This window comes from Dicentrarchus labrax, unplaced genomic scaffold (assembly GCF_905237075.1).
Source record: "Dicentrarchus labrax unplaced genomic scaffold, dlabrax2021, whole genome shotgun sequence".
NCBI classification, from domain to species: Eukaryota; Metazoa; Chordata; class Actinopteri; family Moronidae; genus Dicentrarchus; species Dicentrarchus labrax.
The window spans coordinates 24214226-24238834 of NW_026136710.1; the positions used below are offsets into that span (position 1 = coordinate 24214226).

The 24609-nt window shown below is 39.5% G+C and overlaps 1 protein-coding gene and 1 long non-coding RNA gene across 3 annotated transcripts in view; one reads left to right on the top strand and one right to left on the bottom strand.

The window, feature by feature from the left end:
• Window positions 1–4985, top strand: part of LOC127370391 (uncharacterized) — a 75593-nt gene extending 70608 nt beyond the window's left edge. Inside the window, exon 2 of the long non-coding RNA XR_007886218.1 lies at window positions 4906–4985. This is a non-coding gene — a long non-coding RNA (uncharacterized LOC127370391). The remainder of the gene's footprint in view (window positions 1–4905) is intronic.
• Window positions 890–15476, bottom strand: LOC127370327 (long-chain fatty acid transport protein 6). Of its 2 annotated transcripts, none has more exons than XM_051412304.1 (10): window positions 14836–15476; window positions 10381–10581; window positions 8949–9107; window positions 7160–7284; window positions 6852–7046; window positions 6017–6107; window positions 5708–5897; window positions 3737–3834; window positions 2961–3091; window positions 890–2857 (listed from the first exon to the last, which is right to left on the bottom strand). In XM_051412304.1, the coding sequence occupies exons 1-10, from the start codon at window positions 15311–15313 to the stop codon at window positions 2681–2683; spliced, it is 1845 nt and encodes a 614-aa protein (XP_051268264.1). In that variant the 5' UTR covers window positions 15314–15476; the 3' UTR covers window positions 890–2680. The 2 variants fall into 2 exon arrangements, with proteins under 2 accessions (XP_051268264.1, XP_051268263.1); XM_051412303.1 differs by having other exon boundaries at window positions 5708–5906; window positions 14836–15475.
• Between the last annotated feature and the right edge of the window lie 9133 nt (window positions 15477–24609).

Below are 24609 nucleotides of genomic sequence, written 5' to 3' on the forward strand. Positions count from 1 at the left end.
TATTGACTGTCAGTTTACCCTAAAAGTAGTGTTTAAGTAAAGATAGAACATTTAAGTGTTTGTGAAGATGCTGTCATCCAGACCACGGTACATCTAGAAGAGCGAAGATAGGGGCAGCTGGACTCAATTATTATCTTACCCTTTCCAAACACTGTGTCACATCATGTGGCTCTGCTTCCTGAAAGCCACAACGTAGTACCCCATTCTGATCTTGACTTAAAGTTGCAGGAGGTCATTTTTACAAAAATTATTTGTCATATTTTCTGAAAACGTTTACTGTATCCTGACAGTAGTACATGAGACCGATAATCTTTTAAAATTCAGGTGATGAATATTATTTTTTCCCATGTACTGTCAGGATATAGGGAAAGTTTGAACGAGAATATGACAAAAAGTTATTCTTATAAAAGTTACCTACTGCAGCTTTAATGAATCAGAAACACGTCAAAGATATTACAGTTTGTGAGAGTTATGAAGACTTTCTGTTCACTTAGGGAAATGGTATGCGGTAGAGAATCCACATTTTACAGACAAAAATGCATTAATAAGAGGTTATTTTTGTCAACATTTGAAGTTCATACAATCCAGCAATTGTCACTGGCGCTAAGTGCTATGCCAGTTTCACTGATGGTTACAATAGTGCCACCAACTTTAGGAAAAAACTCAATCTCATTCATGAAAAGAAATAATAGGATAATGAACTAAATTTCAAAACTTGTCAATGTATCACAAAAACTGAACTGCAGTAAAAATCTGATAAAAAATATATTCAGTAGTGTGAAATATTCACATCCAATTAGTTGAATGACCTATCCATTATTTCTTAAGATGTTATAAAATGAGCACATTTCTAAAACTTACCAACAGAGATAAATTCATGACATTTACCTTATCAACATTTGTACATCCATGGCTTTATTTTAAAAAACAAACAGAAATGTTCCTGTACATTTTCATCCTCTCAGATCTCTAGATGGTTTACAGCAATTTTGGTCAAATTTGAACAATCTAAGAGCATTGAAATGTTGTTTTTGTTTTACATTCTTTTAAAAAAACAGACTAAAGGTTGGACTGTATTTACGTTTCTGATTTCCCCTTACATTTTTGCTTTACAAAGTTATTAAATGTACAGTGAATTTTATATTATGCATTAAAGTTGTGCACAGAAGACTGTCGCCATGAGAAGAACAATTACATTTTCAGTACTGTTTATTTTTTATACTATGGTATAATTTGCACTTGCTACTTTATACTTAACAAATATAAATGTGTCCATCCCATTCTTCTAAGAAAACCCAATTTCCCATAGCAATTGAAAAGGTAAATAACATCAATTCTCAATTAAAAGTAAAAAATAAAAATCAATGCAAGGCTAAGACAGTCAGTGATAGACTAGCCTGCTTGACCAAATTGGTGTCGGAGCACCATAAGAAATTAAAATTCACCTTCACACATATGAAACCATGATCCTATTTGTAAGGGGGCGTACAATGACACATTTATGATTTAAATTATGATCAGTGACGGCGCACCACATTGATATTACTGACAAAATGTTTCATGTGTGCACACAGGCATTAAAAACACATAAACACAACATAAATGTACATACTGTAGAGGTATGAGCCAATAAAATGTTTGTATGTAAAAGTGTTTAATGTTATTGTATTGCTATTGAATGTGAATGACATCAAGTGTGAGACAGAGACACCATGGAGTAAGTCAGTGACCTTTGCTCACTGTCTACTATAAAGATCTACTGCGAACACATGTAAACTGATTGGCTGCATATGATGAAGGTTCAGCTCATGTCAATCAAGATTATAGCAACGGGGCAGATATGCATGGTCAGTCATGGGCCATGGACTGCTGCAGCCCCCTATGCAACTGCATACCTTGCATATATGGTAGCGACACAGACAAACAGATAATCTGAAAATAATCAGGTTGAAGAAAGATATAAACACACTTTGGGCTGGTGGCTTGAAGATAGCTGATTGTTGAGTCTCATTCCTAGTGTCAGTATTTGACACCCTGTGTTGCTGTGAAAATTGACAAATAGACATGATAATGAAGAATAATTATTGAGTAAAACAGCAGACTGGGACAAAGGAAGGCTTCTAATTAAAATATGATTGAATATACTTAGAAAACAGGGAAAATAAAGAAATAAAGACCTGTCTTTGATATAATTCTGTTTCTAATAAAGGTAAAGGAAGTTGGGGTAAATACAGGCTCTGGCCACTATTTTCACTATAAGTTACTAATAATAATCTTCTTATGCAAGTGTAGTCAAATTGTTGGAAATTTAAACTCTCTTTCATTATTTATAAACAATATACTAAATAGAATTTTTGAACAGCTGATGCTTAAGGTGGTGGATTGTCATGACTTAATCGTGGTTGGGCTGCACACACAGACCATACACACCGAGGGGCTGACAAATGTTTAAAACATTTTGAGTTTTGAGTTTTTTTCCTGTAAATTATGGGACAATTTTTCCTCTTCAGGCTGATAAAAAATATTCAGTGTGAGGGAGAAGAATTAGTTGTTGGTTGCTGACAACTGGTTGACATTTACAAACTGTAAGAAGGGGTAGATACAGCTTTGTATGGAACCCCTCACTGTGGCACTGATCCAAACCAGAAAAATTTAAATGTGGCCACAGCCTGGACTATCTTTACAAATGTATCTTTCCTGACACAATGTCTTCATATAGAGCTGCAGTCAGGAGGATATAGTCCTTCTGAGAGAGGTCCAAGAAATACAGAGGATCCTTAGTGACGTCTGGATTAAAACCTTCCTGAACCAGCTTCACCTTCTGCTGCTTGAATGTCTCGGTCACATCTAGAGAGGTCTGAACACACAGGCGGGGATACAGATGAACAAAAGAACTTTAAAAATACATACTGACGGTAATGAGGTAGATAGGTAAGTCAAGTCATGCAGGTATGACTTACCTGTACTCTGAGAAACCACGGCCAGGCATATGCAGGAAGTGTTTTCACTAAATGGTTGTAGAGTTTTGTTCCATTTAACTGGTGATCCTGTTTTAAGACGACAGCAGCCATACCTGCTCGACCTTCATATCCTGCATACACAGATTGGAAAAGGTCAGTGTGACAACTGAGTGAAAAACTAACCACATACGACTACAGAGGCCCTGAGGTGCAACATGCAATACAGTTACAAATTGAAAAGAGCTGCAGGTTCTGGAAGTATTTACCCCCACTGTAAAAGAATGGGTCTCAACATGGTAACACTGGAGTCTGTACCCTACAACAGGCTTCTTTGCTTCTGAGAAACCAGGTTTTGGATGGATTGCTCTATATATTGAGAATTTGATCCCAGGTTGCCAAAAAATACCAACACTTTGGGTCCCAAAGCTTCAATCCAACAACCCAAAGTCAGTCTTTTTACTCAGGAGTCAACTTTCTTTCTTGGGTCTAATTGGTTGTTTTGTTCAGGCCCCGTGGATTCTTGCAAATACCCTTAGGAGCACTAGGAGGAGCCAGAGGAACCTGATTTATTCACAGATTATCTGGTAAGGGCATAAATAACGCTCCAAAATCAGGCTAATTTTGGCAATGGAAAAACTGGAATGGCTGTTTTTAAAGGGAACCCTTGACCTCTAACCTCAAGATATCTGAATGAACATGGGTTCTGCCCCTCTTGTGCAGTCTGGAAACACCCCTGGTTGTGTCTGAAAGGGCCATAACACTTAGATTTCACAAACCTGGTATAGTGACTCCATAGATGTTGGCCTCCTGGATAAAATCAACAAGACCTAAAACCTCTGACACCTCTGTGGTAGAAACATTCTCTCCTTTCCACCTGTAAGATAAAAGCTGCAGTAAGTACACATCCAGCAGTTATAAAGAACAACATGAAATGAAATGAATGATCATTTATTTGGAGTCTCTCACAACCTGGCTAATTTAAGTTCAAAATTCACTCTCTTTTAGCTGTTTTGGACTACTTTGCTCATTCACATTCTTTGGCCTCGAGTCTTATTCCCAGGGCATCAAATACAGAATATTTGACGACCTGGGAGCACAAATTGAGCATAGCGTTAGTTCAGGCAGGGCACGAAGTCAGGCTTAGCTTTCAGTTACAGCTATATCATACGATCACAGCTAGTCATAAACATACATCAGCTGATTCCTCTAAGCTTCCCATTGGATACTATACACATGAGACTCAACAATAGGGCTGTGTATTGGCAAGAATCTGCGATACGTATCATGATACAGGGGTTCGATTTAAAATATTGTGCTAAATTGTGATATATTGTGATTTAATTAAAAACATTAAATTTCAGGGAAACTGTCACAGTATAGTCGCTGTATCATTCAACATCATAGCCCTTAGTTAACGTTTAAAACACTACTACCTAGATGTTGAGGGTCTAACCACAAAAATGATACAGTAAGAATTGATACAATATAACAAAATCAAATATCATGATACAATATTTTTTTAGATTTGCTTACACCCCTACTCTACAATTTAAATTTCTCCAGAATGACCGACCTCACCTTTAAGACAGACCATCTGTTTTGTCATGTGGGATGACATCAATAAAAAATAGCCTTATATCGTTGGCAGTATTAACCGTGTGACCTTATTACCATTAGGTCAATGTGTCATTTTTTATGTTCAAATGTTGTTGTCGTCGTCGTCATCATCTACAATTACTACTACTATTACTGTAGTTGTTGCTACTGTTGTTGCTGCGTACATTTGTCTCTGTCTCTGTCCTTCTGTCGTTACCTCTCTCTCTCTCTCTGACTCTCTCTCTCTCTCATCCCAACTGGTTGAGGCAGACGACCACCTACCTAGAGCTGGGGTCTGTCCAAGGCATTGCCTCTTAAAGGGAAGTTTTTCCTTGCCCTTATCACCAAGGTCTTGCTCATGGTGGTACTGTTGGGTCTCTGTAAATAATGTTATAAGGAGTTCGGTCTAGACCTGCTCTATTTGAAAAGTGTCCTGAGACAACTTCTGTTATGAATTGGCACTATATGTACATATATGTGTATATAATATAACTGTACAATGGCCAAGCATCAGAGACAAGAAAACAATGAATATGTCAAAATAAAGCCTATTAAGATTGTTGAGAATACAGACAGACAGCATTGAGAAATTATCGTTCAAGCGAAATTTATGATTCATCTAAGAAAACAATTTTTCTCCCAACCCTGTTGTTGAAAATCCTCCGGGCACGGCTTCATGATATTGCGCCTGTAGCGCTGTTTGGTTCAACCATCTGCACGTCCTCAGATCAGAGGAGCAGCGGAACAGAGAGCATTAGTGCTTCTACCATGGGTAAATAGGTAGTTCAACCTATTACCTTTTTTATTGTGTTTAGTGTTTTATACTTTTGATTTTGCGTAAAATTAGACCTAGAGTCTACATTGGGTATTTTAATTTGAAAATTGACTGGATTCTCTGCAGTGCAAACTGCTCTGTGCTGCTTTATGTGGGTGGGTTGCGGCTTCTGTCAAAAATAGACCAACCGGTCATTCTCGTGGAGCAAAGCGGAGAGACACGCTCCACTGTCATTGTCCAGCAGCCCTGTGGATTTTGGTCATTAGATAACTTTGGTGAAGGGTTTCTATTCAACACTAACAAAACATTTCAATTGTGTGTTCTCATTCTCAACAAACTTGCCTACTGTAACATTAATACTTTAGTAGTGATGTACCTGAAGGTGTCTCCGATGCGGTCACGGAAGTAAAGAAAGTCCCTGTAATCATGGAACAGGAGGTCTCCAGTGTTGAAATAGACGTCTCCAGTTTCAAACACATCCCTAAGCAGCTTCTTCTCAGATTGGACCTTGTTCCCAGCATAGCCCATGAACTGGTTCATAGCTGTCAGAGGAGCTACCAGGATCCCTGCCTCTCCTGTGCACAGAAACAGGAGTACATTCAGTGGAGCTCCTCCTCTGTACTCTGTACATACAGCTGTGTACTAACAGACTGAATGACTTTCATGTTTAATGTGATTGATTCACCTATTTGTGCTCGTATGCATCTTCCAGAGTCTGTTCGGACCGGCTCGTATGTCTGCGGATCATAACTCAAGAGCTCAAAGGGCATTGAAAGCTGAAAAAGATGAAATGATAATAGTTGTGACTTGATTTGCCTTAGCAGTTAGCATCTGACTATTTATATTATCATTATTACTCGGGCTCATTTTCAATAAACAAAATCACTAAATCATTGTTATATACCATACAGTCCCATTTATTTACATAAATGTCATCTTACGACATCCATATGCCATTACAGGCCTATATATTTAAAATATTTGAGATATTCATCATTTGTTTCTGATAAATTTAGGACATTTGGAAATATTTGTACTTGCTTTTTATAGTGTTCCCCTATAATGTAACTTTATATCTCTGTTGTCATTCTACTCATTGTACATTTTACACTTATACTTAGTTATTGTACATTTTATATTTGCACCCTTTAAACATACAATATGTACGTAATTTCTTGGTTCTGATTGGTTGTTTTCATTCAGGCCCGGTGGATTCTTGCAAATGCCAATAGGAGCACTAGGAGAAGCCAGAGGAACCTGATTTTCCCCAGAATATCTGTCTCATACACTACTGTCAGGATATAGTGAAAGTTTCAGCAAATATGAAATAAATTAGTTTTTCTAAAAATGTACCTGCATCTTTAAAACTGGATTAAAAGTAAATTTATGACAGCTTCTGGCAGAAAAAAGGGGATATCACGTCATTGACATTTAATCCGTATTTATTACTTTAACAATGAATAAATGTATAATATGACAAACCCACAGTGAATTATTAACCGACTTTGAAGCTCTTTTACCTTGTTGAAATAACTCGCCCTCCCAATGGGTCCAACCTCATCGGTGTAGTTGAGGAAGCCGATGCTGGCCTCAGTCAGGCCATAACCCTCTCTAATCTTGATCCTACCAAAGCGATTGACAAACTCCATCCAAACATCTGACCTGAGACCACTTCCTGCTGCCAGCCGGACTCTGTGAGCTTTCTCCTCTGGAACCTGGAGGCATAATTAGGCATTTAACCTTTTAAAGGAAATATGCTAATGTACTGGCTTGTGCAGAGGGTCTGGGACATTCTGGTCAAACGTTATGATTTTGGATGAAATCTTACCGTGGGGTGGTTGACCAGGTATCGACAGAGCTCTCCTATGTACTGCACCACAGTCACATTGTGTTTCACACAGTCCTTCCAAAACTGACTGGCAGAAAATTTCTTTTTTAACACACATGTTGCACCTGTGATCCAAAGGGGAAAACAGAGAGACAGGGCAAACAGTAAGTAGTGTAAGACAACATAACACTTAAAAACTCAGATGTTTAAGTACTACATGTCTAACAATGTTAGTACAAATGTTAGTACTGGAGCTGTAGTGAGAAATTTCCTCCACTTTGTTTCAGCCTTGGTTTGTGAGGAAGTGAAAATTCCTTAAAGGGCTATAAAAAGGATTTCCGTCTTCATGATGGTTTTCTCCAGCCTCTGACTTTATAATGTACTGAACATAAATGGTAAATCTTCCAGGAATTGTGTATGTTTGTCATGCTGCCACACTCTAAACTGCTGGCTCGGTGGGCAAAGACAGCTAGGTGTAATTCCAACCAACTAAAACATTTTTAAAGGAAGCAACCCTTGAAGCTGCACAGATAGAGTTTTTCTCATAGGAAGGCCTAATACTACAAATGGCTCATCAGGGAAAGGGGCATGATATCCAATTAAGAAACTAAAGATATTTTACAGATATACTCCTATAAGGTATTGTATAGTTCAACATTTTAGAAAATACTACTAATTTCCTTCTTTCCCAGAGTGAGATGAGAAAATGTATACCTCTCTGATGACTTTGTGTTCAGCTGGAATCAGGCTGTGGTTAGCCTAGCTTACCATAAAGACTGGAAGCTGGGGGAAAACAACTAGCCTGGCTCTTTCCAAAGTTCACAAATACACATATAAATATATTGTATCTTGTTTGTTGAATGTGTACACATACAGATATATAAAATAGCAGTGTATGGCTTTAAGGGGGTTAAATGCTGGAATTATTTGTTGGCCAAGACCAGCCAGGCGCAGTGACTTTCTAGAGTTTTGTCGTTACGTTTTTTAGGCCGTATTCAGACCAAATCAGGCGTTGCAGCTGTCAGAAACTTTTGCAGCATTCAGTAACTTTACTGACAGCTGTATTGTCCTGTTTGTGTGCTTTTAAATCAGTGGCTATGTATTCGGTTCTAAGTACAGTTGAACTCAGTTTGATTGTTGACTATCATTCTCAAGTCATCAGAGATATTTAGGCCAACTGTGGAGCAGTTTGACCAGTCTAATTGCTGGACTGGCCAACGCAGCATGACGTCGGGTTGCGATTCTTCAAAAGTTGATTCTGTTTCAACTTCTGGCCCCCCTGTGAACTGGCCCCCCTGTCAATGTCTAAAATGCATTACCCCAATTCAAAATGAATTGGAGGAGTGTTTCTGCAGCATTGTCTAATTCAGTCTGAATAGGCCTTTGGGCAGGCAATGCCAAGTTCTACCTGAACAGATCAATTGTTGTTCGTCAAGAATTCTTTCCACACTTCTTGGAAATTATATATTGGGAGATTATTTGGAAACTTCCAAGAACAAACAAAAAAAACTGTTATTCATTTACAAAGCTCCACTTGTTAAAGCATCCAAATTCCCTCACATCTCGACTCTCAAAATAACCACTGCCCTGTTAAATATTAATTTCATATCCATTTTCAATGAAATTGTGCGATGGTCCCTCTGCTTTGCTTGCTGCTCTGTTTTCTGTCTTTAGGCAGAGGTAGAAATTGACACAGTGCGTCTGGTGGACACCGGGGGTAAAGTAAGTGCCCTTAAAGCATGTACTCCAAAGGCTGAGGTTAAACTGATTGAAATACATCTGTTCTTACCAAGGTGTATGCATCCTCCAACCCCTAACAAAGAAGCAGACATGTGATAAAGAGGAAGGGTGATGTAGATGATGTCATCAGCTGTGGCTCCACACATTTCAAAGAAGGCCATGCTCACAATGGCTTTCAGATGACCTACACGGGCTGCCTTGGACAGACCTGCAACAGAATGACACTTGACCACAGCAGAAATGGTCTATGCAGTATATTTCCAAGCAAGTTACTGGGTGTCTTGTCTATGACATTTTAATCTCTGAACTGGTTTTGTGATTCCATTACTACTCCAAGACTTGGTGGAGTACCGCTAGTTTTAATGAGTGTATATGGAGTATCAAAACTATGGAGGACTGAAACTGCCAAAATCAAAAAATAAATAATATAAAAAATAAATAAGGCATGAATTAATTTATAATTGTGACAATTTGATACTTCTGTTTTAATTTGCTTCTGTATTTATTCTCCTTTGCATTAATTCTCCTTTTTACTTTCCATTTTACTTTTTACTTTCCATTTTACTTATTTCTATATTCTGATCTCAAATGAGGGGGTCTTTGTTACTGAACTGAGCTAATCTTAGGGCCTGTCCTCACGAACACGGGGCTTCACCCAATACGATGTCTTTTCGAAAAAAATCTCTGTAAACATGGCGTCGTTTCCAGAAATATCTGCGTCCACACGGATTCACTGAAACGACCCAAAACGCTGTAGTACATATGCCAGGCCTGTATGTGGCGCTGTGACGCCGCCACACCAATACAGGAAAACCGGAAGAGAAGCCATGCAGCATGCGAAGTTTACAAACAAGTAGTAGTAGTCCGCCATTGTTGTTATGATGCTCTAGCGGCGGCGGCTGAGGTTAAAGGCTAGAGAGGTGGGGCTAATCCGTTTTCGCCGTCCAGACAACTCCGGGCAAACCGCTGTTTTCGGATTTTCCCACTCTGGGACCCGTTTCCACACCCCGAAAACGACTTATCCGTCTGGACGCGAAGCCGATACGATAAAGTATTTATCCAGATTTGAGAAAAACGTATTCGTGAGGACAGGCCCATAGTTAATCTGAGTTTATCTTATTTGCTTTTTCTGTTCAAGTCCTTCATAGTTGTATGGCTGATGGCAATATATACATAACAAATTAGTAGAGTTTCATCTTAACAAGGATCACATAACCGTGAAAATGTATTAACTGGACAATATACTGGACTACATTTTGGCCTATATATGATATATTCATAATTTCCCTTCGGGGATAAATAAAGTATTTCTATCTATCTATCTATCTATCTATCTATCTATCTATCTATCTATCTTATATGAATTGAGGACAATAATGTCTCTCTACTAGAGCCATTCAGATGGGAATGTTGTGCAGTGTAAGGTGGCTGTCCACCTGTAGACTGTATAATAACTGAAGAACACAGTGCTCCTGCAGTACCTGTAGTGCCTGAAGTAAAAATGAAGAGAAAGTTTGACATGATGTCAACGTTAGGAAGGTCACTTAAGGTTTCTCCAGACATGTGTTCCACCTTATCCAGTAAACTTCTGAACTCCTCAGAAGGTGACATGTGATCCACCACCCACATGGCTATGTTGTCCTTCAGATCTGGCGGCACTTCCTCCACCAAATGTACCAAATCTGAAAAAACACACGCAGTGGGTTATCTTGCTGATGCTTTATCAGACAGAACCAAAGCCAGTAAACAAACATGTACAAAGCAGCCCAGCTTCACGCCAAAGCGTGTAACAGACCTGCCAATCCACTAGAGGATGCTGTGTCAGGTTTTGCCTCGCCTAAACGCATAAAGTGCAGAACCAGCAGAAGTATAAAGAGCGACAGAGTCTGCGCTTGGAGGACAGGACTTTTACAGAGGAGAGCTTTTTTCGAAAGTGTAACCGATGTAACATATTTATTATTGCTAATTTGACCATAGCATGAGCACTTGTTGAAAACATGACACTGCCATACCTAGGCGAGGCAAAATGTGACACTTCCAAAGTGGACCGGTGTATTAAACATTTTTGCATAATACCTGGTATCACAAAAGGCTGTTCATTCTACACTAAGAAGGCTGTACTTTTGGTGCAGACAAATTGTACTCTGACACCTCGTTCCGATAGACCGCTTGAGCAGCACGTGACAGCTGCGTCTTGCTGTGATCATTTATAGACAATGAAAAAATGTAGGTACAAATTCAATACAATCATATCCCTTAGATTCAGAGCTGCATACCATTCAAACACATGGATGTGCTTCTTGGTGGGAGAAGTCACGGCATGGTACTTTGCTCTCTACTTGTCAACTATCTACACGACTGATAGCATCCTCAGGCTTGTAAACTTCAATCAGACTTGACTTGAAAAATGTTGACTTTTACTGTACAATAAAGGACAGATAATGTTACAACAGGTGCAATCTCCTGATAATCCACTGATAATATTGTGTATAATATATTACACAAATAATATTTATATAAAATGAGTTTAGTCCAACAACTCAAGGAATTATAGAAGTCAAGTTTAAGACCCCCATTTTAATTTCTTAAGATATTTAATCTACAATGATGCAACAAATACAAAAGTCTGAAATGTGGAAATTATATTTCTTAGTAGTACTTTTGATACCTTGGGTGCATTTTACTGACAATATTTCTGTGCTTTCACTAAAGTAAGATTTTGAATGTGCTTTCTCGTCTCGCAGGTTCTTGTCGATCCTGGTGGAGCCTCCTGCCATGGTCCTGCTAGATTGCCATTGCTAATACTGTTGTTGCTGTCTGTCTGTCTGTCTGTCTGTCTGTCTGTCTGTCTGTCTGTCTGTCTGTCTGTCTGTCTGTCTGTCTGTCTGTCTGTCTGTCTGTCTGTCTGTCTGTCTCTCTCTCTCTCTCTCTCTCTCTCTCTCTCTCTCTCTCTCTCTCTCTCTCTCTCTCTCTCTCTCTCTCTCTCTCTCTCTCTCTCTCTCTCTCTCTCTCACCCCAACTGGTCAAGACAGACGACCACCCACCTAGAGCCGAAGGATCTGTCCTAGGTTTCTGCCTTTTAACAGGCAGTTTTTCCTTGCCCTTGTCGCCAAGTGCTTGCTCATGGTGGTACTGTTGGGTCTCTGTAAATAATGTTATAAAGAGTTCGGTCTAGACCTGCTCTATTTGAAATGTCTCCTGAGATAACTTCTGTTATGAATTGGCGCTATACAAATAAAATTGAATTGAATTGAATGTAGGATGTTTTACACTGTGAAACTACTTCTTCCCCCATAGCCATATACACATTTCACTCTGTATTATTATATCCTATATTGCTCCATGTCATTTTCAGGCACTTTTGAGCCAAACGAAATACATTTTTAAAAATAGAATTATATTTGTATTTTAAGTTTATATGAATGGGGTAGTTTATATTGATATGAAACAACTAAAAAAATATATTTTTTTTGCAGGGTGGACAATATTATATTTCTGACATTATGTTGCGGGCCGGAGGGAGGGGATGGTGGATTGGTAATGGCCACCAGGCCGGCAATTTGAACTCTACAGTTTTTATTACCTTGAATTCTAAGGTAACAAAAACATAACAATTGCTATATTCAGGTGATGTGACACTAATAAAGTCATACCTATAAATATTATATTCATTCATACATTTCTGACAATAGATCCTCCTAAATGTTACACACTGGACCTTTAAAGCTGCAGTAGGTAACTTTTATCAAATAGATTTTTGTCATATTTGCTGAAACTTTCACTATATCCTGGCAGTAGTTTATGAGAAATATGAGCAAAAATGTCAAAAAGTTAATTTTATCAAAATTACTTAATGCTGCTTTAAGTTTCCTTTTGGATGTATTCATCAAAAGTGTATTTAAATAAATTGTACATTTGCCCTTTCCATAAGAAAACATAACTGTCCATACAGTGGGAAGGGTGGAAAGGCCCCAAAGAGTAGTTTTGCAGCCCTACAAGGGCAATGTACAGGTACAGCTCAAGAAATTAGAAGATCGTGAAAAAGTTCAATATCGTTTCAGAAAGTGAAACTCATATATTATATAGATTCATTACACATAGAGTGAAATATTTCAAGCCTGTATTTCTTGTAATGTTGATGATTATGGCTTACAGATAATGAAAACCCAAAACTCAGTGTCTCAGAAAATTAGAATATCGTGAAAAAGTTCAATATTGGAAACGCATGGTGTCACACCCTAATCAGCTAATTAACTCAAAACACCTGCTGAGACTTTAAATAGTCTCTCAGTCTGGGTCAGTAGGCTACACAATCATGGGGAAGACTGCTGACTTGACAGATGTCCAGAAGACAGTCATTGACACCCTCCATAAGGAGGGTAAGCCACAAAAGGTCATTGCTAAAGAAGCTGGCTGTTCAGAGTGCTGTATCCAAGCATAATCATAGAAAGTTAAGTTGAAGGAAAAAGTGTGGTAGGAAAAGGTGCACCAGCAACAGGGATAACCGCAGCCTTGAGAGGCTGGAGTGCATCAGGAGCCACTATGCACAGACGAATCCTTGACATCAGCTACAAATGTCGCATTCCTCAAGTCAAACCACTCCTGAACCCGAAGACAACGTCAGAAGCGTCTTACCTGGACTAAGGAGAAAAAGAACTGGACTTTTGCTCAGTGGTCCAATGTCCTCTTTTCAGATGAAAGTGAAGTTTGCATGTCATTTGGAAATCAAGGTCCCAGAGTCTGGAGGAAGAGTGGAGAGGCACAGAATCCACGTTGCTTGAAGTCCAGTGTGAAGTTTCCATGTCAGTAATGATTTGGGGAGCCATGTCACCTGCTGGTGTTGGTCCACTGTGTTTTATCAAGTCCAAAGTCAATGCAGCCATCTACCAGGACATTTTAGAGCACTTCATGCTTCCTTCTGCTAACAAGCTTTATGGATATGTTGGCTGTGGCTCAGAGGCCGAGCGGGTCGTTCCTTAATCGGAAGGTTGTGGGTTTGATCCCCGGCTCCTGGTGCCACATGTTGCAGTATCCTTGAGCAAGATACTGAACCCCAAATTGCTCCTGATGCCGTACATCAGTGTTTGAATGGGTGAATGTCTCACATAGTGTAAAAAGGCTTTGAGTGGTCGGAAGACTAGAAAAGCGCTATACAAGTACAGGTCCATTTACCATTTACCATTACACCTCACCTCCATGCCACGCCACATTGATGCAGTACTTCATGCAAAAGGAGGCCCAACCAAGTATTGAGTGCATAGAAATGAACAAACTTTTCAGAAGCCTGACATTTGTGCTCAAAATATCCTTTTTTTTTATTGATTTTATGTAATATAATAATTTTCTGAGACACTGAGTTTTGGGTTTTCTTTATCTGTATGCCATAATCATCAAAATTACAAGAAATACAGGCTTGAAATATTTCACTATGTATAATGAATCTATATAATATGAGTTTCATTTTCTGAAATGATATATTGAACTTTTTCATGATATTCCAATTTTTTGAACTGTACCTGTAGGCTATATTATAGCCTACTGTGGGTGTTATAATGACAACATACTTACTAATGTGAATTATAGTGTGTGTGTGTGTGTGTGTGTGTGTGTGTGAGAGAGGGGAGTGGCTATAAAAGAACTGAGGTTTTTTTCAAATGACTCAGAAGGGATCTATGGAAGCCCATTCCCGCCAGTGTGACGGACAAAAAAGGATTCTTTAAGTCATTATAATGAGAAACTTTCTCAAAATAATCATTTATTATCTCAAAATAATTACTTTGAGATACTAAGTAATTATAATGACTTACCGAGGTTTTTTTCCCGTCAGACTGGCGGAAATGGTCTTCCATTCAAAGCAGAGTGAGTAAGACTGACTGCAGTAACACTAGTTTACTCAAGTTAAAATGCGTGAAAACGTGAGAGAAAACGTGCAGTACCTGCGCCAACAACTAGCGTCTTGGCTCCACAGGTCTGAAAGCAGTGGAGCACAGATTTGGCTTTAATGTTGACGTTGAGAAAGGCGACTTCACAGCCCAGTTTGCACAGCCCCAGCCACACACAAATAAAATCCGGTTCGTTGAACATCAACAGAGCCACAATGTCTCCCTGTTTCAGAGAACCCTCCGTCCGGAACGCGTTCGCAAACTGGTTACTTCTCCTGTCCACATCCTGGTATGTCAGAGTCTGCTTTTCGAAGATGATGAAGGGTTTGTTCGGGTTCCTCCTCGCCTGGTAGAGAAAACAGTCGAGGTATGTGATGATTCCTTGCTGCATACGAGCATGCAACGTCTTCCTGTACCCCCGAAGTTTCAAGTAATAAATCAAATCCAGCCAGAAGAAGGGATAAGCCACCCTCTGGTAGAGGAGAAGAGCCAGCAGTCCTGCTACAACGCTGGTAAACAGCAGAGTTATCATCTTTATGTGAAAACACCGCGCACACACACACACACACACACACACACACCTCACTGCCTCACTGCCACACTGCTCCAAAACTTCACTCCAAATATCAGGCTGCAATCGCGCATGCCTTCAGGAAACCTGCAGTCAAGCTGATAGTCTTCTCATTATGCAATTTCACAGTGACAGCCAATGAGCTATAAGCACGGAGATGAACCGTTTGTAGATTCAGCAGGGCCGCAACAAACTTTTTGGGGGCCCTTAAAGTCCCCATCAAGGCAAAATGTGTTTTTATCTCATGTCTTGTGCAGGGTTGGGAGGGTTACTTTAAAAATGTAATCTGATACTTTTACTGAATGTAGTCAGTAACCTAATCCAAGTATCACAGTAGTAATGTAAGTAATGTAACTTGTTTACTTTCCTTTACCTCAACAGCAAATATGCAATTAAAGAAAAAAAACAAAAAAACAAATGTTGCTGTAAGTCTATTTTATAAGACAGCAGACCAATGTTATCTTTAAAAGGAAAATTAAAAGACTTTGTCCTCTGCTCAGTGCATTTTTAAAGAAACTGATGTATTTTAAAATTGTAAATCTGCTAAATAATCCCAGTTTTTACTAAATGTAACTGTAATCTGACTGCTTTGTACTATTTTTCTGTAATTGTAATGAATTACAGTTACCTTTTTTGTGTTCTGATTATGTTACTCAGTTACAAGTAATCAATTACTCCCCAAGCCTGGTCTTGTGCTATATGTCACCCATCTATCTGGTCAGATTTTAGGTATTTTCGGGTATTCTTAATGGTATTAATTTCCTGAAAAATTATAGAAAGTTGTTGATGACTCCTGCTGCACTCAGGGGAGTATTTTGAGTCCAATGACACTTTTTTTCCAGATAGCTTTAACTACTAGCTGAAGTAGCTAAGAGCTAATTAACTGCTGCTAACTCTATCTACCGTTAGCGGGAAACAGAACTGGACTCCTAATGGTATTAGCAAGACTCTACTGGGCCTGAACGAAAACAACCAATCAGAGCCGAGAAAAATAGAAAGACACTTTGGGTTGGAGGCTTGAAGTTTATTGTGTCTCATTCCCAGGGTCCCAATGCGCCTGTATTTAACAATGTGGGAATGAGACTCAATAATCAACTATCTTTCTTGGCTCTGATTGGTTGCTTTCGTTCAGGCCTGTTGGATTCCAGCAAATAACATTGGGAGTGCTGATTTTATTCACAGATTATCTGTCTCATGTACTACTGTCAAGAAGTAGTGAAAGGTTCAGCAACTATGACATTCATTCATATAAATGAGTGACTCCAATTTTTTCGGGGGATTCATTTATGTTAACTTACTCCTTACATACTGTTCGGGTCAAAATTGACCCATTTTGACATTTGACAGCAGTAAAAATACCCTATATGTCATTCACCTGAAATTTGATTACTTTTCCTAAAGTGACCCAAAATACACAAAAAGAAAATATTTTAAAATTGTATATTTTTGCACAGGTGCTACAAATGTTTGTACATTGATGCTGTTCCTGGTCAAATTCAACCTGGATCTAGTGAGATGGATTTTAGACCCACTAGAGTGGGTCCAATCAAGGAAAATAGTTGTTCTAGGGAATCATGAAACTGTGAAACTGTATATGTATGTATGTCTGTGTGTATTTTTATGGGACAGTGGTGACAGAGTTCGGGGGGACCTTGACACTGTCACAATAACTGTTCACCCAGGTTCCCTCAGGGACCAGCCCCTGCTGGACTTGGGGGGCCATGGGGGAACCTTGAAACAGTAAAATAGTAAAACAGCATAGGAGTGGTCATATATGGTGCACATAATTCATTCATTCCATGGAATGGCGCCGGTGACAACGGCAGCCTGTCATGGCAGCACCATCATTGTTGTAGATTTAGTGTGTTTTCAGTGTGTTTTTTGCTATTTTTAAGCAGATACTGAACTCCAACGTCACCATTCCCGGCTTCCAGACGGTTCGAGCCGACAGGGACACCACCGCGACTCGTCGCCGTCGGACTTCGTCCGTGTTATCTGCCACGGGAACTTTCCAGTGTTATCGCCATCACTGTCTATATTCCTCACAGTGGTCTTCATCATCACCATCACTGTTTACATATATGATGTCTTATTTATTCTCCTGTACAGCACTTTGGTCAACTTTGGTTGTTTTTAAAGTGCTTAACAAATAAAGTTGGATTGGATTTGATAAGAAACAAAGGTCATACAGAGGTCAGAGACTTGCACCTGTATCTGTACCTGTACCTGCAATGTAACAATAAAATCTAAAAATAGACAAATTAGAATCAAATCAGTGTGTGTGTGTGTGTGTGTGTGTGTGTGTGTGTGTGTGTGTGTGTGTGTTTGGGGTTAATAAGATTATAAAAGGTACCAGAGCTGCCCTTTCAGTGGCAGAGGTACAGAGGTCATGAAAGCAAGACTCACTCTTCAAGAGGTCCTTGATCAGATCTTCCACGATGAAGAAGCTGAGAGTGCAAAGTTTCCTACTACTGCATTGAATGCGCTGACTAGTTTGTTTTATGTGTTGTGTTTTGAATGTTAATGTTAAATTAATATTGATAATTGTTATTAACATAATGATATTGCAGTAAGGACAGTGTCCAATGGTTGCGACCATTAAGTGGTTATATTATAATAGTTCCAGAATGTTCTTGCCATTTTCACTATTAATAAAATATATTTAAATCATTATGGCTTTTATGTTTTCATGTCTTAGGTAAAATAGGACATGATATAGTGTGATATAGGTGTTTCTTTTCTCCAAAAACGAGTGGTCTAGAACCTAAAAAATACACTCTCATGCTACCTAAAATCATAAAGTAAGGATTAATAATTAATTTATTAATGTAAGATAGGCTATTTACATATTCTAAATAGATCTGTAGTTCAAAATATGGTAGACACTTTTTATGAGGACTTTCTTGGACCAGGTCAAATACTGTGAAGGCATTGGATATGAACAGTTTGTAAGGGTTAAGATGTTTTGTCAGGTTTAACAGTGCATGTCACTGCTGACCTTTTCAGTATTTAATAAAGAAAATCATATTTAACCTGCCCAAGTGCTATGGGTTGCCTAAACAAAACCATAAATGAATTTCCACGAAGGACAATTGTAGGAAAACAAATGAATTATGTTATCAGTGAATGTTGCAGATTACATTTAAAGATATTTTACTTTTGATAGAAAACATAATGCAGCAGTCTTAACATTTCTTTCCCAACATAGCCTTACAGTATTGAACTATATGGCATTATACTTGGTTATACTGGTTGTCACAAACTGGGCTATACGGCCGTGACAAACAAAGGAGGGAGACGCACACAACAAAGCCAATTAACAAATTATTTATTAAGGAAAGAATACTTAAATTAACAGTATTATATGAAATCAGTAGGATCAGTGGCGTAAGTGAGTGCATGAGTGAAAAAATGTATGAGAGCTGTGTTGTGATAAGATGCAGCAACACAATAAAACCATCAAACCCAAAAACCAGACTGTTGTCTCAGGGAGGAGAGAGAGCACTGAGCTCCCAGAGGGTTTTTAAAAGGCGCATGGCACACAGGCCTCAGGTGTGTCTGATTGCTGACGACCCTCTGCCACGCCCACTCAAAGTACCTGCACAGAAAAACAAAAACAGGCCACACAACCAGGAACAGGAAGAGAAGGTGGAGTGGGTCGTCACACTGGTGTTTCTAATATTTTCTCTATCCTTGGTTGATGAAAGTGGTGTACCAAATACTGAAGACTTTCCTTCAGCGTAAGACAACAGCAACAGAAACTACAGCCTTCAGTTGAATAAACACCTGTCTAAAAAAGTCATTGTTAAAATCTTAACATTATAACCTTCAAGGTACAATTTATTAATTTTATTGCATTAACTTATAGAAATAAACTGGCAACTGAGTGTTATTCATTAGTATCTACAAATTGTTGGAGAAGATGTGTTGAAAATCACCTTTCAATTTGGTTTTGGTCAATGATGAAAACATTTTGGGAGAAAATAAATTTATTGTAAAAAAAGAAAAATAGTGGATAATATTTGGGTTTGGATGTTGAATTAGTGTTACTAAATGTAAGCAGAAGTCTAACGATCTCTGCTTTGAAACGTATGATCTGCACTTTCAGGAGGACATAGCTACTTGGAGGTTGAAGGAAATCATTAGAGAATACTGGAAAAGGCCTCAGAGAAGAAAGAAATGCAGGAGATGCCGCAGAATCCGGTGAGCCTCCTCGAGGAGAGGCTGAAAGACAAAGAGAGGGTCCACAAAAAAACCCATAACAGAAGCTGGTAGGAGCAAGGACATGGAGAAAATAGAATGTGCGGCGCTGGAGAACAGCTTTAAAAAGGAGCTGGCTGTAGAAAGGAAGAGCTTCACAGAGTAGCTGGCCGCTAAAGAACGCCGCTTCGAAGGGGAGCTCTCTTTGTAGGAGGTTGGCTTCAGAATGAAGCTTGCTTTGAAAGATGAGAAATTCAGAAGGGAGTTGGCAGCTTGGGAGGACAGATTCCAGAAGGCCTCTCGCTGCCAATGAGCTGAGGCTTGAGAAGTCGCTGTCTCTGAAGGAGGAGTCCTTCTAAATGGAACTCCTTTAAAGAGAAAGGCTTCAGCAAATGACTTCAGGCCAACGAGGAGATCAGAGCTCTCTGAAGAAGAAGCTGGAAGAGGAAGATCTGGAGGAGATGTGGCTCTAAAAAAAGAGTAGGGTTGAATGCTGCAGGAGAACAAGGGCAGAGAGGAGATTGGGCACCTAATTCTTCAGTGCATCCAGGTTTGCTGATTCAGCTGATTGTGTTCTTTAATGTAAGGGCTTGTTGATGTCCAACAGCTGGTTTGCTTAAAGAAGCATTTCACCCGTGGAAACATTAATATTTATTGAAAGTGGGTTATATATGTAGTCGAAATGTAACATACATTTCGAATTTGGTGCCTATTTGACTGAGAAAAGACAGAAAGTGACTTTAGGGTGCATTTGTATGGAAGAACTCCCACAATGCACAGCTCCGCAAGCCACTCCCACTAACACTACCAAGGACTACAACAACGTGAATGTGAACCATTTATTTACAGAAATATATCAACAACAACAAAAATAACAATGACAGTTACAGTTCCTCCTGAGCGTCCTCAACGTCTCGGTGCCGCAGTACTGGCCATCTGGAGCTGGATATTTCTGTCGGATAGCCTGCACCACATCAGCGGGTAAAACGACACGATGGCCTCGACCCAATCTCTCGCCTTGCAGGGCCCATTCCAGAAAGGCTGTTAGGCGATATTGTCTACAAGACATTGAGCACACAGTTAGCGATACATGGTCTTTGTGTTTAGTGTGCCACAGTAGTTAGCAATGCAACTGCAAGCTGTTTGTGCAGTAAAGAAGATAATGTTAGTTCAGTTGGCTGACGTTACGTATTAACCGGGAATAACTTTGTGATAATACTTGAACAAATTGTGTACATACATGCCACGTTGTTATAAGAAAGAAAATAGAAACACTCACTTTACAGTCAGATGTCCGTGTGTCCGTAGGCGCACAGTGAGAGCACAGACACCAGCAGTCCGCCCCAGCTCGAGCCAGTCCGGGCTCCTCGTCCACGACAGGCAGGTCCTCTGCCTCGGCTGCAGAAGCCTCAGCCGCCTCCTGTTCAGCCTCAGCTGCTCTTCGCTATATTGCGGCTCATAAAGGTAGCCACGAACATCACACTTTCGAAATCCTCTTCTTCCATATCAGATTGATTACCTTCCGCCATAGTCGTAACGTCTGGCTCGACAGCGCCTTAGCTTCCAAACAAGATGGCGGTTATATATTTTAGTTTCTGCAGGTGAAGTCCCACCCACTGATCTGTAATAGGTCTGTAGCGTGAGTGAAAAAAAAATGAGGAAGTAGTGTTTGTAGTCTCACCCCCTCTACAGAGATATGAGACTTCCTGCTTCCAATGACGCAAAATGACAATTTTTACATCATTGGAAGCAGGAAGTGCAACACTAACATCCATATTTCTCCCCTCTCAGGGAAAATGAGGGAATGATGCACAACCATTCAAAAATATGACTGGGGTTCTAATGATACAAAGCTTAATGCAAATGGGTGAAGTGTCCCTTTAAGAATCTTCCTTTAAAAGTGAAACAAAAGTAAACTGCTTTTTTCTTTATAATTAGTCTCTTACATCGAAACAGTTACAAAAGACCAAGTTGTGGGATCATGGGAGTTGTTGTTTTCACCACCATTGCCATCTTTGCAGTCAGCTTCTCCCGGTTATGATTCCTTCAGTGTTCATGGTTCAGGAGGTTTCTACCAGGAGCCTAATTATCCTCTCCAAAACCCGCTGATTAAAATGGTATAAACACTGAATAAAGCAGTTCCACCTTAAAAATCACAGCTTCTCCCACACTGTTGGACAGACAAAGGACTAAAATCCTTCATCCAGTTCAAATCTAGAGTTAAAAAGCACCAAGATCTAAACAGTGGATGGTAACAATGTGACTTCAAACTGGATAAAAAGTCAATGTACCTGGCTGTCGAGGTGGTGTCCAGAAAACGATGTGGGCTTCACTGATAACTGGAAGCCTTTTTGGGGAAAACCTGGTCTGAGTAGGAGAGACGGCATCCATCCCACTCTGGATGGAGCGGCTCTCTTATCTAGTGTGATGGCCACAGCCATGGCCACACAGCCATCTTAAAAGCAGTAACCTCCCCTTCCTCTCTAAGATTCTGGAGAAAGAAGTCGCCAAAGAGTTGTGTGACTTTCTACATAACAATAGTTTATTTGAGGATTTTCAGTCAGGATTTAGAGTTCATCACAGCACAGAGACAGCTCTGGTTAAAGTTAATAATGACCTTTTGATTGCTTCTGACAATGGACTTGTCTCTGTACTTGTATTATTAGATCTTAGTGCTGCATTTGACACCATTGACCATAATATTCTTTTACAGAGACTTGAGCATCAAACTGGCATTAAAGGAATCGCACTAAGCTGGTTTAAGTCATATTTATCAGATCGTTCGCAGTTTGTACATGTTAACGATTAATCTTCCATAAATACTACAGTTAGTCATGGAGTTCCACAAGGTTCTGTACTTGGACCAATACTATTTACTTATATTATATATGCTCCCTTTAGGCAACATTATTAGGAATCACTCCATTAACTTTCATTGCTTGAGATCGCAGTTATTATCTATCGATTAAGCCCGATGAAATTAATCAATTATCTAAATTACAAACATGTCTTAAGGACATAAAATCCTGGATGAGCTGCAATTTTCTGATTTTAAACTCAGAAAAAAACGAAATTCTTGTTCTTGGCCCCAAAAACCTTAGAGACTCACTGTCTAAAGATATAGCTACTCTAGATGGCATTACCTTGGCCTCTAGCACCACTGTCAGGAATCTTGGAGTTATCTTTGATCAGGATTTGTCATTTAATTCCCACATAAAGCAGACCTCTTGGACTGCCTTCTTTCATTCACGTAATATTAGAAAAATTAGACACATCCTATCACAGACAGATGCAGAAAAACTAATCCATGCATTTGTTACTTCTAGGCTGGATTACTGCAACTCTTTATTATCAGGCTGCCCCAATAAGTCCATTAAAACGCTCCAATTAATTCAAAACGCTGCAGCACAAGTACTGACAGGAACTAGAAAAAGAGATCACATCTCTCCTGTACTAGCTTCTCTGCACTGGCTCCCTGTAAAATTTAGAATAGAATTTAAAATTCTCCTCCTCACCTATAAAGCTCTTCATGGTCAGGCCCCTTCATATCTTAAAGAGCTCATAGTACCCTATTACCCCTCTAGAACACTACGTTCTCTGAATGCAGGGCTACTTGTGGTTCCTATAGTCTCTAAAAGTAGAACAGGAGCCAGAGCCTTCAGTTACCAAGCTCCTCTCCTGTGGAACCAGCTTCCAGTTGTGGTTCGGGAGGCAGACACCCTCACCACATTCAAGAGTAGGCTTAAGACATTCCTCTTTGATAAAGCTTATAGTTAGGGCTGGATCAGGTGAGTCCTGAACCATCCCTTAGTTATGCTGCTATAGGCCTAGACTATCGGGGGATTTCCCATGGTGCACTGAGCTCCTCTCTTCCTCTCTCTCTCTTTCTGCACTCATTCATGTTCCATTAATGCATGTTACTAACTTCACTTCTTCCCCGGAGTTCTTGTGCTTTCTCGTCTCGCAGGTTCTCATGGATCCTGGTGGAGCCTCCTGCCATGGTCCTGCTTGACTGCCATTGCTTATATCATTGATATTATTGTTATTATTATTATTATTATTACTACAGTTACTATTATTACTATTGTCACTACTCATTGTCCCCCATTGTTGCTGCTGTCGTCATCATCTTCTTCATGTTCATCATCATCAGTCACTACTATTGGTGTAGTTGTTGCTGTGCACCTGTCTGTCCGTCTGTCTGTCTCTGTCTCTCTCTCTCTCTCTCTCTCTCTCTTTCTCACTCTCTCTCTCACTCTCTCTCTCTCTCTCTCTCTCTCTCTCTCTCTCTCTCTCTCTCACCCCAACTGGTCGAGGCAGACGACCACCCACCTAGAGCTGAAGGATCTGTCCTAGGTTTCTGCCTCTTAACAGGCAGTTTTTCCTTGCCCCCGTCGCCAAGTGCTTGCTCATGGTGTTACTGTTGGGTCTCTGTAAATGTTATACGGAGTTCGGTCTAGACCTGCTCCATTTGAAAAGTGTCCTGAGATAACTTCTGTTATGAATTGGCGCTACACAAATAAAATTGAATTGAATTGAATTGAATTGAACCCCAATGTAATGATTTCTCTGGACATTGTTGGAAACATTTGAGATAATGTAAGTACACAACTCAACAACATACTTAAGTCTAGAGTTTATGCACATTATGCGGAAATGTTACATGTATGTCCTGAGATAACTTCTGTTATGAACTGGCGCTAAACAAATAAAATTGAACTGAATTGTATCTAGAGCCAGTGTTTGGTTTGTCCGTTCTGGGCTCCCTCTGTAGATAAAATGGCAGGTAATAAAAAGGTAACAAAAACACAATTCTTATTTTCAGGTTATTATACACTAATGAAAACATACTTATGAATATTATATTCCTATAGCAGTCAATCCTAAATTAAATATGGATCTTAATCCCAGATCAAATGCACATTGCATGACTTTCAATATTGTCTGCTGTGTTTTTAAGTTAAATATAGGCCTATTTATTTTTGTTTCTTGTTTGTGTCTTTTCTGTGTTTTTGCAAATGAACCTGCTGTGATGCAGGAAAAACTTGATTTGACAA

What these genes read in the sequence shown, in the direction of transcription:
- LOC127370327 (XM_051412303.1), bottom strand. Translation starts at nt 15,313, where the DNA reads ATGATAACTCTGCTGTTTACCAGCGTTGTAGCAGGACTGCTGGCTCTT. An exon ending in GACGCTAGTTGTTGGCGCAG is followed by an intron (nt 10,582 to 14,835) that starts GTACTGCACGTT and finishes GTGTTTTTTCAG; the next exon opens with ATTTGGTACATTTGGTGGAG. An exon ending in CTATGGAGTCACTATACCAG is followed by an intron (nt 3,092 to 3,736) that starts GTTTGTGAAATC and finishes CTGTGTATGCAG; the next exon opens with GATATGAAGGTCGAGCAGGT.